General features: G+C 44.8%; 1 protein-coding gene across 1 annotated transcript in view; it reads right to left on the reverse strand.

Moving 5' to 3' along the window:
- LOC115465558 (serine/threonine-protein kinase MRCK alpha-like) overlaps positions 1–17,910 on the reverse strand; it is an 806,479-nt gene that overhangs the window by 134,757 nt on the left and 653,812 nt on the right. The window contains 2 exon segments of the mRNA XM_030196108.1: positions 698–779; positions 2,691–2,830. Coding sequence (XP_030051968.1) covers positions 698–779; positions 2,691–2,830 — 222 coding nt within the window.

Raw genomic sequence — 17,910 nt, forward strand, 5'->3', positions numbered from 1 at the left:
TGCATATCAAAACATTTTTAAAAATGGGTTTCAAAAACAGCGATCTGAACGTTTTGGCAAGCAAAATGTCCAAATGCCGATTTATGCCACTTTTTAAATGTTGTTCTCTTTCGAAAATGAAGCCCATAAAATTAGGTCATACCTAAAAGCACAAGAAGTGGAAGCTGATGCGTACTTGTACAACAGGTATGCATGGTGTGAAATCATGATTTATGTACATACTTTATTAAGTAACAAAAGGAAGCAGACTGAGATAAAAAGGCTGCGTCAGGGGTAAGAACTAGAAGGGGTCATAGCAAAACATACCCATAACGCCGCGAGTTAGCAGATGCGAGTGACGTATGCGGAGTAGAGAAGTGAACAGAGGTGTTTTACATTTTTAACTTTTAGGGCGAAATGTGGCTATGTCGGGTAATTGTTGTAATAAACCACTTCTCCTTTTTATCTCGGTCTACTTCCTTTTGTTGTTTGTATTTTTAGTAAGCAGATTGAGTGCCTCTTTTTCCTATTTGTTCATACTTTATTAAATTACAAGTGTACATTTATACCTGCTCTCAAGAAGGCATCCTCTCCGTGCCTTCTAACATTTTATAAAGACGTATAAACGCCTAAGTAATAAACTATAAAATTACCCACTTAATGATTGTAGAATCTTTAAAATATTAAAAAGGACCCTGAGCCACATATATCCACTTACTCTAAAGATGCAGGGAACATCTTTTCGGTTTGCGTGGATGACATCCGATGCCAGGACAGAGCTTACAGAAAACTCTTCATCCCTTCAAGAAAGATATAACACTACATCAGTAAAATACTGACATTTCACTTATGCATGAATTAGTGAGCCGATACCACACATTCCCAACCACAATATTAAACATTTTTCCATCTCCATAGTGAGATCTGAATTGCTGTGCCAATACTTCTTTACTGAAGAATGAAGTGATAAAAGAATCAAAATTACATTTTACCATATTAAGTGCTAAAAATACAGAGATATTTTCTGACCTTCTTCCACTATCCTTTTGTGAAGGAAGAGTGGAAATATTTTCAAAGCCATATTTCCAAGATTAACACAGTATTTCCTGTGGAAATAGATGATTTGAAGATTGACCTAATTCCATGCGAGTAAAGCTACACTTAGCCGCATTGAGCAGAAGCGTTTCAGGGGGGCAGGGTTTGGAGTAACACATATAGATTTCTATTTCCAAAATGATATACATGGTTTAAGTAAGAAAAATCTGGTGCAAGAATACCACCTTCTTCTTCGACAGTTTTCAAAGCATAAATATAGTTTCACTTTGAAAACTATTGCAAAATCATAGGTGAAACTAGTGGCTGACTTTGGAAAAATACAAGCAGTATACAAACTTCCCTCAAACTCAGACCCTATTGTGGATATATGAGTCTGGGGCACAATTCAATGAAGGCAGAACATTGACTAATGCTAAACAAACACTGACTACTATTTTTTTAAATTCAATTAATAAACTGCCAACCTGGATAGACAGAATCATTAGTATAGGCAGAACTTTTATAATGTTCTATACAGAAACCTCACATGATACAGCTATTTCCAAATGGGCTGCAGTGACACAATGTGTGGTGAGTGGAGGAATTTATCACCTCCCAGCTACTAGAGGAATTGTGAAAGAACTATCTGGGCATATTTTCAGCTGTCTGTACTGTTTTCCTGGACTAGGCAGACAAAGAATTAACTGCATGGGGTGGAAAGCTCCGCTCCTAGCAATGACATCATCAGGTGCTTACAATGACATCATCAGGTGCTTAGCCCTTTAAATATGCCGACCTTGAGGTGTGCCACTGAAAGGGCAAGTATAAATGCTTGTTTTGCCCCTTCATGCATAAAATTTGTGTGATGATTGATTTAGCTTTAGAATTGTTTATTGCTTGGACTTTTTAAAGATACATGTATGTGCTATGTGGTTGATTTTATTTCTGGTTTATTGGTTGGGGTTAGAGTAGGGGTGGGGAAGTACATGAGTATAGACTTGTTGGGAGTAGATATGGGAAAGGGAGGACTATACTGTATGGATACTCAGACACCAGTTATGTGGGATGGGGGTAAGTATGGACTGTCTTGGGGGAGAAAAGAGATGTGGTGCTGTGGGTGGTGATGTCATTATTTCTTCTACCCTGGCCACATTCTTATTTAATGTTGTTTGCTATTCTGTTGACAATGGGCCCAAAGGTTAGGGAAAGGACCATAAGGGAGTTGTGCGACTTTAAGAAATTAAACCAAGGGAAGTTTCAGGTGGGGTTGAACCAGGTTAATAACTTTCTTCTTGAGAAGAAGGGGGGATGATCTGTTCACATCTTGGAATACTGTGTTGGGCTCTCTCATTCAAGATTTGGTCCCCAAAATGGTGGCAACTGCAAAGGTAGGAAGAGGTTCCCCATGGTGTACCAATGATTTAAGGAAATTAGAAAGGGATGCATGAAAGAGTGAGTGGATTTGGAGGAAATCTGGGACACCAGATTCTAAACATCCCATTTGGCCATAATGTGCCATCATATTTCTGTTTCTAATTGAAACATTGATTCAACTAATTCAGATTAAACTTATGATCCTGCAGATCAGATTAGCTGCAGCCTATCAGCAAAGTTCCAATGTTTTTGAAAGGATGATTTAGATTGACAATGCCTGCCTCGCCAGGGAATGTTCTCACCTCATGTCAATCACTTGACTCACTACAATGCTAGGTTGGGAAGCTTTTCCTTCTGCGATATCATAGAGAAAAAGTTTGAAATCGCAGACGACAGCCAGAGTTCTCTGCCATCCTTTCTTTACTCCAGCTGGTTTAGGAACCTGTAAGAAAGAAAACAGATTTACTCAGCAAGGGATCCACCATGAAGTGACGTAAAGGTTCTGAGAGCAACATCCCTCAGTGCAGTCACTGAGGACCTGATCTGACTATCCAAATTCTTTAGAAAGGTCATCACAAGATTCAAAACCATATGCTACAAAATAGCATTTGCTTGTAATTTCCTGAATAACATAACTATCAGAATAAAAATAAATTCTAAACAAATATGATGCAGAAGTACATATATTATGACGTGATCAATCACATTAAACTCCAAAGTTCTTGGGGTGTTAAATTCTCACATGTAAAATTAAAGAAAACCTTGGTAAGACACTTAAAAGCAATTCTATAATACCTACTCTTACACACTACTTATGTGCTTCAGGCACCAAAATGACAGGTACATGGGTAAGAACACTATTCCATAGTTACACATCTAAGTGCTATAGTTCATAACTGAAGGTGGGGGTGTATATGTGGTGAGAACATGAGTAGAGTATGAGCTTGTCTCCAAGTTACATGCATTAGTACTATAAGTTACACACTTTTCATGGTACAATTAGGTATGCCTATTTATGCCTGCCACTGACCTGGCATAAATGGTCACACCTAGATCTAGGCATGCAAATTTGGGTTAACACTAGTATACTATAACAGTATCTTGAGAACTAGAACTCAGTGCACAGTAGTGGTGTGCCTAAATGGAGTTTTAGAATTGGCCCCTTAGCATTAGAACTCATTTAGAAATCCAAAGTTTCATATTTAAAACTGTTAAGGAGGGGAAGTAACGTCACTGCACTGCACATTGAAGAGCTCTACCGTAACTCTATAAAATTAAGAGCCATAGATCCAAGATGGCGCCTGAAGCGGTAATGTGTTTAGAGGCTCTTGAATTTTCGTCGGGAGGAGTTTGTTGCTAAGAGTTTTTCCCCTGTCTGAGGATGGGGAAAAGAAAGGGGAAAGCCCACTTACCTCCTCGAGTCTAGCTGGGGTCCCCCCTCTTTGCGCCAAACAACAATGGAGAATTTCGGGCTGAAAAAGCTGGGAGAGGAGACACTTGCCTCGATGGGTTCTGTGTCTTTTGATATGGACCGCAGCGTAGAGGGAGTGTCTCTGAGCCCCCCCTCAATCACAGCTCCTCCGCGACCTGGAAGCAGCACTGGGGAGGCTGGCTCACAACAAACGGGGACGCCCGGAATGATTCAGCTCTCGTTTGTAGAGAGAGAAGGTCCTGCTTGCCCTTCATTCCTGGGGAGAACATCAGCAGAGGAAATGCAGAAGGTTCAGCTTTCCTCTACTCCCATTCAGGGCTCTGCAACCACGACCGAAGGTTTGATAAGACCAGCTGTGGCAATGATGGAATCGATCTGAGATGCAATCCAAGGTTTGAACTTAACTCTTTCTACATTATCTTGCTCCCTTAAGGGAGAGATTACAGAACTTAAGCAACTGAATCAGAATCTGTCTGATAATGCTCATGATCAAAGGAAAAAAAACCTGAGGAATTAAAAGAGAAGTGGTATAACTGAAGTGTTACCTCTACGCTTATAAAAGACTCGTAAAATGGAATATCTGGAAAATCAAGGATTGAGAAATCTGAGATTTTTGAATTTTTCAGTCACCTTTACCTGTAATAGATATGCTTAAGAAATACTTTGGGGAAATATTGCGGATTCCAGCTGAAGGCTATCCACCCATAGTTAGGACCAAATATTTAACAGGGATTTCAAGACCTTCTAATGAACAACCACAGGGTGATATGAACTTAACTGACTTTCTGGAAAGTTCTTTAGATATTGTAACGGAAAGAACTACTCTCTTACTGACATTTGCATTAGAGCAGGTCAGAAATAGCATTTTGTGTTCTTATTTTCGTCACATTAATGAGCTATTTTGGGGGGCTAAAATTTGAATTTTTCCTGATTTAGCAAGGGATACACAAAAAAGAAGGAGAGAATTCTTGGAATATAAACCACAAGTCCTCAACTTAGGAGGTTTGTTTGAGTTAAAATTTCCTTGCAGGTGTCTTGTGTCTCTTGAAAAGATTATGTTTTCTTTAATCCCCAAAAATTGCTACAGTTTATTACCTCTAAAGAAAGGGCAAAGGTTTCCTTGGAAGCCTCAACTGGATAATTACGCTGTATTCGGTTGCGAGTTTTAGGCAGCTCCCTACTGCTTCAATAATAATATATTTTAAGATTTTTTTCTTTTTTTTCCTAGTACTTGGATCTAAATATACTGGACTAAATTAAGGGGAATTTTCTAGAATAATTTTGAATTATTTTCATGTAAAAGTTTTCATATATTTCTAACATTTATGTTATGATATAAATGTAAAAATTAATAAAAGAGATTAAAAGCAAAAAAAAAGCCCAACCATAAAAGGAGAAGCTGAATGCCAAGGGCTCAATATTCAACATAATTTGAGCAGGCAGGAAAGGATCCTGCCCATTTAAATCTTGCTCAAGAGGCCAGCTGCTGACATTCATTGACACTAACCAGCCACCTTAAGTAGGGGCGTTATGGGGGTGGAGTTGGAGTAGGTGTGGAGCCAGGAGGTATGCAAACACTGGAGATATGCCCATGCCTGCACAGCTAAACGACTAGATGGGACCGAACAAAAGGCTGTCCAAACTTAGCTTACTTAGCTATGCAGGTGCCAACAATGAATATCGACTGGCACGTGCATAATTTCCAGGTCACCTCTGCTGGGCTGCTGAACTGATCTCCCTGATCTTCCACTCCAGCCCACCAAACTACCCCTCCCCAGTTCTGATCCTTCACCATGGCACTCCCCATCTAATCACTACCTATTCTGTACGCCCCTCTTTCTGATTTGTCTTCCTCCCAAAGCCCCCCTTAATGACCTTATATGGAAGGCCAACCTGTAGCAGTAGTACTGCAAGACTACAGCCAGGGGTCAACAGTACCATTTTGCATCCAAAGTCAGGAAGGTGACTGCTTCTGTATCCTCCCACTAGACCACCACATATGGCCCTTGGATAAATCCCCAGGGAGCTCAGGGCAGTCAGAGTGGGTGGAAGCATCAGAGGGCTCTGGGTTGGGGAGGGTTAGATTGAAAAAGTCTCTTTGAATGGGAGGATCAGATTGGAAGGGGGAGGGAATTTGAGACCTTGATAAATTCTGATACATGGGTCCCAATTGAGTATCAGCTGGGACTCGCATACCTTCCAACAGCCAGCACGTGTCTAGTGAGAGCCAGATATTCAATGTTGGTGTCTAGACATGGCCCGGTATCAAATACTCAGTGACAGTCAGTGCTTAAAAAATTGTTGAATATCGACTGAATAATGGCTAGTAAAAGGTTTACCTCAAGTGTGAAATAACTGACAAGAGGGGAAGCTATTTTAAATCTAGTCCTTAGTGGAATGCAGGGCATAGTACGAGAAGTAATGGCGTTGGGTCCGCTGGGAAACAGTGATCATAACATGATCAAATTTGAGCTAATATCTGGAATGAAGTCACAACGAAAATCTACTGTAGTAGTAGTTAATTTTTGAAAGGGCAACTGATAAAATAAGGAAAATGGTTAAAAAGAAGCTAAAAGGATTGGCTGTAAAGGCTGGGACTTTAAAGAAGGCATGGATGTTGTTAAAAATATTATCTTGAAAGCCCAGATCTGATGAATTCCACATATTTACAAAGGTGGCAAGAATAGCAAACGACAGCCAGGGCTCTTCAGCTTGGAGAAAAGATGGCTGGGGGGGGGGGGGGGGGGGGGTATAATTAAGGGCCACAAAATCCTGAGTGGTGTAGAATGAGAAGAAGTGAATCGATTTTTTGCTCTTTAAAACAAATAGGATGACATATTTTTTCACCCACCAAATAGTTAAGCTCTGGAACTCACTGTGGGAAATGTGGTAAAAGTCAGTGTATCTGGGTTTCAAATAGTTTGGACAAGTTTCTAGCGGAAAAGTACATAGTCTGCTATTGAGACAGACATGGGGAAGCCACTGCTTACCCTGGGATTGGTAGCATGGAATATTGCTGTTATTTGTGACCTGGACTGGCCACTGTTGGAAACAGGATACGGGGCTAGATGGAGCATTGGTCTGACCCAGTATGGCTATTCTTATGTTCTAACCTGCAAAAGCTAAGTGGTGAATCAGTGAAAATAATGAAACTGAGCTGAGCACATTTGCCTAGATGGGGACCTGACATATGATCAAAAATGGAGCACAAAACGGTGGTGAAAGAGCCAGGGGGAAACTGTTCTGCAAGAAACAGTGTGGCTTGAGGAGTTGGAGCAGGAGGCAGATATACAGCACCTGATTTCTGGTTGAACTTTGCACAATGGTTCAGTGAGATTAAAGGTCAAACTGTAAGTGCAAGAAACAATATTCATGCGGTTCTGACTTAAGAGATTTGGGCCACACGATCAAGGATGTCTAAACAGGCTGGAGGAGCAGGGGGAAGATATTGTGGCAATCTAGCAGTGCTGTTCAGATTTGGAGAGGGGAAATAAGGAGGCTCTACTTAAAATACAAGACTTGGAGAACTGCTCCAGACAGAATAATCTTTGCAGCTGAGAATATTCCCAGTTTCAAATGGGCAAGTGCACTGAGTGTTGCAACAAAAGATGCAAATTGGCCCAGAGATGTGATAGCATGCTGTTGGAGATATCTAAAGAAAAGGTACTATGGATAGCAAGGAAAATATGGGTATATTGCCTGGCAAAATAATAAAATTAAGATCTTTGAGGACATATCAGCACAAGTGAAGGGAGTTCAAATAACTCAAAGAATGAGGTCGTTCACTACAAACCGCTGTACCCCTTTGCTTGGGGTTTACTTTGCAATGCTAAATCTATCATGTTTCCAGACTGAAACATTGATGGATGCTGGCATGAAGGGACTGAAGGATACGGCCTCAGGGAGTGTGAGTGCTAAGAGTCAGCATGTTTGAAATCTGATAATTTGAACTTGGTATACATGTTTCTTGCACCCAGGCTTTTACCTCCTGATTTCTCTCTTCATTTTTCAGCTTTACCCAGTATTATTATGGGGGATGGTTCCTCTTACTTGTATTTACTTTCCTTATATAAAGATCTATTACCTTTTTTTTATACCTCCTTTCAATTTGACTCCGCTCTTCAGCTTCCCTTATCTCTTCTTACTATGCCAGCTCCTCCTTCAGGTACTTTCTCATTGTATTACCAGAGTAAACATGTTTGAAATCCAATAATCTGAACTTGGCAAGCCTGGACTTCACCTTAGCTTTTATATCAAACTGTACCATTTCATTATCACGCTTTCTAAGGTGGGTAAGCTAACCTAAACATTTAACAAACTGTTGCCATTTGTAAGTACTAGGTCCAGTGCTGTCTCTTCCCTTTTGGTTCCATCACCATTTGTGGAAGCAGAGACTCTTGAAAGGCATCCACAATCTGTTTTATTTTTACAGTTTTGTGGATAAGATATTCCAATTCATATTTGAAAGACTGAACACTCTCAGCAAGCACTTCCCCCTTCACTCTCAAATTTTGTCATCTGTGACCAAATCTCTGTCCAGTTTCTCTGTTTGAGTTGGAGTTCTGTAAACCCCAATTATATGGACAGAAATTTGTATCTTATCTTTCCAAGATGACCCACATTGCTCTTCCCCATTTTTGGCCATCTTTCCTCTGCCCTTTCCTAAAGAGATAATAACTGTATTCCATTCAAGGAACTAATTGAAGCATATCTCCATAATAGCAACAATACCTAAGTCTGCCTTCACCATTAGCGCTTGCAGGTCTGGAACATACTTATATTGAATGTCTTTCTAATGTTGGCAACACTGAAGTTCTGTGATGTGTGACGCAGTTTTCAGTCTGTTATATTGGAGGGACTTGTGCTATTGTCTTCTTTCTAAGTTTAATTTAGTTTAATTTGTAACTTAGAGACCACGTCTATAAATCAGATGATTTGAAGCAGATATTAAAATGTTTTATTACATATTGTGTTGATATTGTAAGTAGTATACTATGCAATACTTTGTGTTATTTGAATATTTTTATTGCTATAATTGTCTATTGCTTATGTTTGACAATCTTGCTGTACACCGCATTGAGAGAATTCCTTCAAAAAGGTGGTAAATAAATCCTAATAAATAAATAAGGAACAAAGCAAGAGGTGGTCTACTGTGCTTCAATCACAAGACAATCACTTGGACACAGTGAGATGCAAAGCAGCAAAAGAGGAATTCTAGTTACTGCTAGATTAGAGACCATACGAAAGGAAATGAGGGCCCACATATGTTGTAACTAGATTCAATTAGATCAGCTATGTTATTTACTAGAAAAGGAATGGGGAGAAAAGTGTACATGAGAAATGTAAATGGTATCAGCATTACATTTAAGTAGAAGATGGAGACCATTAGATTTGCAACAATGAATATGAAGGGCCTGAATGTGCCAAAGATTATGACCCAGCTAAAGATTCAAGTAGCCTTCTTGCATAAAATACATTGGATGTCTCTTGCTTGTGTTTTTTTTTTGAATGATTATTGCTTACCATCACGATTATTTGGCGTTCTCTTCCAGTTTGCTTTCTACTTAGACTATGAACTGCTTTGACCTACTTGTTTAGTAAAGGTGGTACAGCAAGATTTATTAAATAATAAAATATGAATATTTAATTAGACATAAGCAGTTCCCCATTGCTATCTTTGCCTTGTGAAGGGCAAAAGACTAACAGAGTGGGCATAAGTTTGGGACAGGACTTAATGAGTAAAATTCAGCAGATCAACAGAGATGTAATGATAAGATAGTTATACAAGACCACCTTTATATTCTTGCCAACATATATGTTCCAAACAGCAAGCAAGGGGCTTTCTTTGACTTAGTGACAAAGAAACTGCTGGACAGGCAATTTGACACTGGGGATGATTTTAATATTACAATCAATCAAAGCCCTGGATAATTCAACAGGAAGAAGAAGAGGAGTCACTTTGAGACGGTGCTGAGTAAATCTAAAAAATCTAATTGGGACATGTAGGGAGGATGCTGCTGAACGAGCACTGCTGACCCCAATCTTCCGGGAGAGCATTATTTGCCTCCAATTCGCTCTATGGTTCGGAACTTTTCTGAGTACTTAGAGGGAGTGGCCAGCCCGTCAACTGAGTGTCCTGATGCCGAAGCAACTTAAGCCTAAAACAACTTCATCCATAAAAGACCAGTATGTGGTACTACTACTACTACTTAACATTTCTAGAGCGCTACTAGGGTTACGCAGCGCTGTACAAATTAACAATTAAGGACGGTCCCTGCTCGGAAGAGCTTACAATCTAAAGGACGAAATGTCAAGTTGGGGTAGTTAAGTTTTCCTGAGAAGAGGTGTAGTGATTAGGTGCCGAAGGCGACATTGAAGAGGTGGGCTTTGAGCATTGATTTGAAGATGGGTAAGGAGGGGGCACGGCGTATAGGCTCAGGGAGTTTGTTCCAGGCATGGGGTGAGGCGAGACAGAAGGGGCAGAGCCTGGAGTTGGTGGAGAAGGGTACTGAAAGGAGGGATTTGTCTTGAGAGCGGAGGTTACGGGTAGGGACGTAAGGGGAGATGAGGGTAGAGAGGTATGGAGGGGCCGCAGATCGAGTGCATTTGTAGGTGAGTAAGAGAAGCTTGAACTGTATGCGGTATCTGATTGGGAGCCAGTGGAGTGACTTGAGGAGAGGGGTGATATGAGTATATCGGTTAAGGCGGAAGATAAGACGTGCGGCAGAGTTCTGGATGGACTGAAGGGGGGATAGATGGCTACGTGGGAGGCCGGTCAGGAGTAGGTTGCAGTAGTCAAGGCGAGAGGTAATGAGAGAGTGGATGAGAGTTCGGGTGGTGTGCTCGGAGAGGAAGGGGCGAATTTTGCTGATGTTATAGAGGAAGAAGCGACAGGTCTTGGCTATCTGCTGGATGTGCGCAGAAAAGGAGAGGGAGGAGTCGAAGATGACACCGAGGTTGCGGGCAGATGAGACGGGGACGATGAGGGTGTTCTCAACTGAGATAGAGAGTGAAGGGAGAGGGGAAGTGGGTTTGGGTGGGAAAACAATAAGTTCAGTCTTAGACATATTCAGTTTCAGGTGGCGGTTGGACATCCAGGCAGCAATGTCGGATAAGCAGGCCGAGACTTTGGCCTGGGTATCCGCAGTGATTTCTGGTGTGGAGAGATAAAGCTGGGTGTCGTCAGCATAAAGATGATAGTGGAAACCATGAGAAGAGATCAGGGAGCCTAAGGAAGAGGTGTAGATTGAAAAAAGAAGGGGCCCAAGGACAGATCCCTGAGGAACTCCAACAGAGAGCGGGATAGGGGAGGAGGACGAACCATGAGAGTGTACTCTGAAGGTACGATGGGAGAGATAAGAGGAGAACCAGGAGAGGACAGAGCCCTGGAACCCAAGGGAGGACAGTGTGTCAAGAAGTAGGTTGTGATTGACAGTGTCAAAAGCGGCGGAGAGGTCGAGGAGGATGAGGATAGAGTAGTGACCTTTGGATTTGGCGAGGAATAGGTCATTGCAGACTTTAGATAGTGCCGTTTCTGTTGAGTGTAGGGGGCGAAAGCCGGATTGAAGCGGATCGAGGATGGCATGAGAGGAGAGAAAATCAATGCAGCGGCTGTGAACGGCGCGTTCAAGTATCTTGGAGAGGAAGGGTAGGAGGGAAATGGGGCGGTAGTTGGAGGGACAGGTAGGGTCAAGTGATGGTTTTTTGAGGAGTGGAGTGACCACAGCATGCTTGAAGGTGTCCGGGACAGTTGCAGTGGAGAGAGAGAGGTTAAGGATATGACAGATGGTGGGGGGTGATGGTAGGAGTGATGGTGTTGAGTAGGTTAGTGGGGATGGGGTCAGAGGAACAGGTGGTGGCTTTAGAGGAGGAGAGGAGATGGGCGATTTCCTCTTCGGTGATAGCAGGAAAGGAGGAAAAGGAGGCCTGGGTAGGTTGGATGAGAGAGTGAGATATAGGCTGAAGAGGAGGAGAAGGAGTAGTGGTGAATTCGAGGTTGATCTTCTGGACCTTGTCACGGAAGTAGTGGGCCAGGGATTGAGGAGAGAGTGAAGGGGGGATGGGAGCAGAGGGCACTTTGAGGAGGGAGTTGAAGGTGGCGAAGAGACGACGAGGGTTAGAGCCGAGGGAATTGGTCATTGGATGTAATAGTCCTGCTTAGCGAGGAATAGGGAGGATTGGAATGAGGATAGCATGAATTTGAAGTGAATGAAGTCAGTAAGGGTGCGAGATTTCCTCCAGAGGCGTTCAGCCGAACGGGCGCAGGAGCGAAGGTATCGGGTGCAAGGGGTTAGCCAGGGCTGGGGATTGGTACGCCTTGTGGGCCTCCGGGAGGTGGACGGTGCAAGGGTGTCTAGAGCAGAGGAGAGAGTGGCATTGTAAGTGGAGACAGCTTTGTCAACAGATGTGGAGGACAAGATGGAAGGGAGGAGAACAGAGATAGTAGAGGATAAGGTGGAGGGGTCAACAGCCTGGAGATTTCTGGACGTAGTAGTTAGTGTTGGGCGAGATTGAGGGGGAGGGTGCTGAAGTGTGAATGTGATAAGGTGGTGGTCGGAGACAGGAAGGGGTGAAACGCAGAAAGTGGAGGGTGAGCAAGTAGAAGAGAGGACGAAATCAAGGCAGTGGCCAGATTTGTGAGTAGGGGTGTTGGGGCTCAGTTGGAGGTTGAAGGAGGAGGTAAGAGTGAGGAACTGAGAAACATATGAATCGGAAGGGTTATCAATGTGGATGTTGAAATCACCGAGAATGAGGGATGGGGATGAGGGCTCAAGAAAGACGGAGAGCCAGGCATCGAAGTCGGTAAGGAAGGATGGGAGGGATTTATCAGGGGGGCGGTAAATGACTGCAACTCTGAGTGGCAGTGGGTGGAATAGACGGATGGAGTGAACTTCAAAGGATGAGAAGCTGTGAGACTGAGGTAGGTGGAGAGGTTGGAAGCTGCAGGAGGGCGAAAGTAGTAGTCCGACGCCACCACCGCGGCCGACTGGGCGGGGCGAATGGGAGAAAAGATAACCTCCGTGGCATAGGGCTGCGATTGAGGCACAGTTGTCCGGGGTGAGCCAGGTTTCAGTTAGGGCGAGCAGATGAAGGGAATGGGAGATGACGAGATCGTGGGTGAAGGCAAGTTTGTTGCAGATTGAGTGGGCGTTCCACAGGGCGCACGAGAAGGGGAGGGAGGAGGGGAATAGAGATGAGATTGGAGATATCGCGGGAACGTTTGCATAGATGAGATGAGGACGAGGACAGGTGTGGGGGACCTGGGTTGGGATTGATGTCACCCGCGGATAGCAGGAGGAGCAAGAGAGTGCGGAGAAGGGTGGGTGAGGAAGGGCGACGAAGGGCGACGAAGACGGGATGTGCTTAGGAGGAAAGGGGAAGGGTTCATGGCAGGAAGGAAGTGTTGAAGGTTGAGAGCTAGGAAGGAGGAGGAAGACAGTAGGGATGGTGAGGTGGTGGGGGACAGGGGTAGGTAGGGGAGGGCGGAAGAGGACAGGGATGGGTAGTGAGATCGTGTGGAAGACAGCGGTGAGAGGGGGAAAAGATTAGGGAGGGACAGGGCAAGGAATAGGATGTGAATGGGGGCCATGGGTAGTGACTGAGGTGTTCAAGGGAAGGTACGTGGGCTGGGAGACAGGCAGGTGAGGGTAAGCAGTCGGGCAGGAGAGTGATGAGCTGGTAGGAAGATGGGCTGGGAGGCAGGCAGGTTTCAGGGTGGGTGGTAAACGTCAGGTGATTGGTGGTCAGTCAGTGATTGGCTAGTAGGCAGGTTGAGTGGCAGGCTGGAGTGGTTTGAAGCAGGAGCTGGCGGACTAGGACAAGCTGATGCAGACAGACTGGAACAGGCTGGGACAAGCTGACGCAGACGGACTGGAACAGGCTGTGTCAGGCAGACTGGAGCAAGCTGGCTGGAGCAGAGGGCCTGGAGTAAGGGAGTAGATGGAGCAGGCAGGCTATAACACGCTGGATCAAGTAGACAGGAACAGGTTGAGGCAGATGGACTGGAGCAAGCAGGGAGAGCAGGATCGGGCGGACTGGAACAAGCTGGATCAGGTGAGCTGGAACGAGTAAGCAGGAAGCTGGATCAGGCGGACTGGAGTACACAGGAAGAAGCTGGATCAGGCGAACTGGAGTAAGCAGGAAGAAACTGGATCAGGCGGACTGGAGCAGGCAGGAAGAAGCTGTACCTGGCGGACTGGAGCAGGCAGGAGGAAGCTGCATCAGGCAGACTGGAGCAGGCAGGAAGAAGCTGGATCAGGCGGACTGGAGCAGGCAGGAAGAGGCTGCATCAGGCGGACCGGAGCAGGCAGGAAGAAGCTGGATCAGGCGGACCGGAGCAGGAAGGAAGAAGCTGGATCAAGCAGGAAGAAGCTGGTTCAGGCGGACTGGAGCATGCAGGAAGAAGCTGCGTCAGGCGGAATGGAGCAAGCAGGAAGAAGTTGGATCAGGCGGACTGGAGCAGGCAGGAAGAAGCCAGATCAGGCGGACTGGAGCAGGCAGGAAGAAGCCGGATCAGGCGGACTGGAGCAGGCAGGGAGAAGCCGGATCAGGCGGACTGGGACACGCAGGGAGAAGCCGGATCAGGGGGACTGGAACAGGCAGGGAGAAGCCGGATCAGGTGGACTGGAACACGCAGGGTGAAGCCGGATCAGGCGGACTGGTAAAGGCCGAGACTCCACTGCCTTCAACAACACAAGCGGATGGGCAGAAGAAGCAGATACAGTGCAATGAGGGAAATGTGAGTAGTGATGGTGAAGGAAATTTGGGAAGCCATATCAAAATGATTAATGCTGTTGTTGCAAGGTTGGAGTAGCTGATGGCAGGCATACAGGAACAGTGGAAGAGAAGCCAATGGAGTTGGAGAGAGGCTGGGAAGAAGAGGCGGCACAGAGGTCTCTGTAGGGACAAGTGGAAAAGTTAGAGAGAAAAGTGGAAGACCAGGAGGATAGAAACTGGAGAGCCAATCTCTGAATCTCTGGTATGCCAGAGGGGCTGAAAGATCAGAACCAGAGGCCTAAATAAGGAAACCTTTGTACATGTTTTCCTGGTTGTGAGGTGAACCCTCAATATGAAATTGACAGAACACACAGGGAACTGCTCCTGAGGCCCAATGCAACATTGTCTCCACATGCTCTCATTGTTAAACTCATGTGAAACCAAGAAACTGCACATATTTTAAAAATGGAGGGGGACAATGGGGAAAGTCCAGCCTTCCTTCACTCCACTTATATGGGTATGGAAACAGTGATCATAACATGATCAAATCTGAGCTAATATCTGGAGTGAAGTCACTAAGAAAATCTACTTTAGCAGCATTTAACTTTTTAAATGATAAAATGAGGAAAATCAGAAGCTGAAAGGATCAGCTTTGAAGGTTAGGACTTTAAAATCAGGCATGAACATTGTTTAAAAATACCATCTTGGAAGCCCAGACCGGATATATTCCACGTATTAACAAATGTGGAAAGAAGAGCAAACGACAGCTAGTATGGATAAAAGGTGAAATTAGATGAAGTAGATCCTATTGCATTGGTTGTATAAAATATTCGAACAACATATAGTATGTGTAAAAATATAGGAATATTGAACATCTTCCATAGTTTTGTTTTAGTCATAGATCTTCAACAGACAGATTTAGTTGGAATACGATATAAGAGAAATCTATAAGAGCTTTTGTTTCATGCACATGAATTTATCCTTGAGCCTCTCGGTCTATATATTTCGTTTCAGCTATAGATCCTTATTAGACACATTTAGTTGTAAAACATGACAAGCGATGGGAATGACATGCACTGTTGAGGCCATGTGGCCCATCAATCTCTACACTTGCCAAGTTGAAACCTGCTGGCTATTGTGGACCTGCGAGGCAAGCGTTCTAAAGGTATCCACTCTTGTATGGGGAAGGAAGGCCCAAGCCTGCATTGTATTGAGCAGGGCTCTCATGTATTCCAATCGGCAAACTGGATGGAGATGGGACTTGGGGTGGATGATAACAAACCCCAGTAGCTCCAGCACCTGAACAGTTAGGCACGTGGACTCCATTGCTCCTTCCTGAGATGTGCTCTTCACTAGTCAGTCATCTAGGTAGTGAAACACATACATCCCCAGTCTGCATAGATATGCTGCAACTACCACCAGCCACTTGGTAAAAACTCTGGGGGCAGACACCAGGCCAGACAGTAGAACGCGATACTGCAAGTGGCATTTCCCCATGCAAAATCCAAGATACTTCCTGTGATGTGGAAGTATTGAAATGTGGATACAGGTGTCCTTTAAGTCAAGAGAGCATAGCCAATTGTTTTTCTGAATTAGAGGGAGAAGGGTGCCCAGGGAAATCATCCTGATCTTTTCCTTGACTAGAAATTTGTTCAGGGCCCTTAGGTCTAGAATGAGCCCCATCTGTTTTGTTTTTTTTCCACAAGGAAGTACCTGAAATGGAATTTTTTTCCTTCTTCCCTTGTGGCATGGGTTCGACTGCTCAGGCCTACAGACGGGAAGAGATCTCCTCTATAAATATCTGCTTGGGCTGAGAGCTGATAAAAGACACTCTCGGTTGGCAATTTGGTGGTCTCTGATGCCAATTCAGTACGTACCCCAAGACGGACTATTTGAAGAACCCACTGGTCAGACTGACCAGTAAGCTGTCCAAGACGGATACTTGTTGAGCAGCTATGCTCTTCTGAAGCCAGTCAAAAGCCCGTGCCCTGCTTTGACTGGGGAGTAGGCTGGGAATTCTGAGGACGAGGTTGGCAAGGCCTGGGACACTGGGCATGAGTCGCCTGAGCGGAGTGAGCAGGAGGCAGGAACCTATGCTTTGAGAGTAACAGGGTCGCTGCCTAGGCCTGCTAGAAAATATTCTTATTGAAGAAGACATAGATGGAAGATGCTGAGTCAGAGTGTGAATGGTGTCCATACGTTTCTTAATGAGGTCAGTGGCCTCTTCCACTTTCTCACCAACAAACTGTCCCCTCTGCACAGCACATCTGCCAATCTCTCATGAACCGCTGGTTCGAGGTCAGAGATGCACAGCCAGGAGAGTCTGCACATCCCCACACCCATGCCACAGAATCTGGACTCAACAACAAAAGTATCATAGGTGCCCCTGGCCAGATAATGCCTACACGCCATCTGCTTGTTCGCCAGCTGGTGAAGCTCTGTGGCCTGCTTCGGAGGAAGAGAATATGCCAGACTTAGTGTACTATTCACTAAAGACTTCAAGAAAAGGAGTGTAGAGCTGGTAGGACTGGAAGTGGGCAACAAGCATCGAGGCCTGAAAAGTCACCCTCTTAAATGAATCCAAGGCCTTGGCCTCTCATCCCGGGGGTGATGAGGCATGAGACCGAGAACTCTTGGCCTGTTTGAGAGTGGATTCGACCACCATGGAGTGGTGCGGCAGCTGTGCCCTCTTGAATCTGAGAGCCTTCTGCATACAATGCAGCATACCCACCCTTCTTGGGTGTGACCTGCACTGTGAGGGGAGATCCTCAGTTCTTCAACAGTGCGTCCTTATCGGATGCAATGGTACAGTGACCCCTTCCTTAGGAGACTTATAGCCCAGGACAGACAACATTTCTGCCTAGGCTGTTCCTCGGTCTCCAACTTTAATGGGATGGCCACACCCATGTCCCTCACAAAACCAGTGAAAGAGTGCCTCACCTGGAGATTTCCGTCTCTCTTGCAGTGGAGATGGATCAGATGGTATTTCATGACTCCTTTGTGGATCCTCATCTGATTTCCAACAGCGGTCCTAATCAGATTCTTCCGCATACTCAGAAGCAGCTGAGCCAGTCTGTACCAATCTCAGCCTAGTGGAGTAAGGTCCACAGCACAAAAAGCCCTGAGGTATAGCCCTACCCTCAGACTCCAGGAAGCTTCCTCCCCTGATGTCAAGAGCGGAACTGCATGTTCAGATGTCGACATGCTGCGAGACACCAGCGTCGAAGATCAGGGCACCAGCACCGATGGAGTCACAGAGAGGGCCTGGGGCTATTCTGCTGGTGCTGTAAGTGCTCTCGATGCCTGAGTGGGAGGCCCCCAGAATAACTACTCCAGCTCCTCTCAGAGCATGCTTCAGAACCACTCATCAAAGG

This window comes from Microcaecilia unicolor, chromosome 3 (assembly GCF_901765095.1).
Source record: "Microcaecilia unicolor chromosome 3, aMicUni1.1, whole genome shotgun sequence".
Lineage (NCBI taxonomy): Eukaryota > Metazoa > Chordata > Amphibia > Gymnophiona > Siphonopidae > Microcaecilia > Microcaecilia unicolor.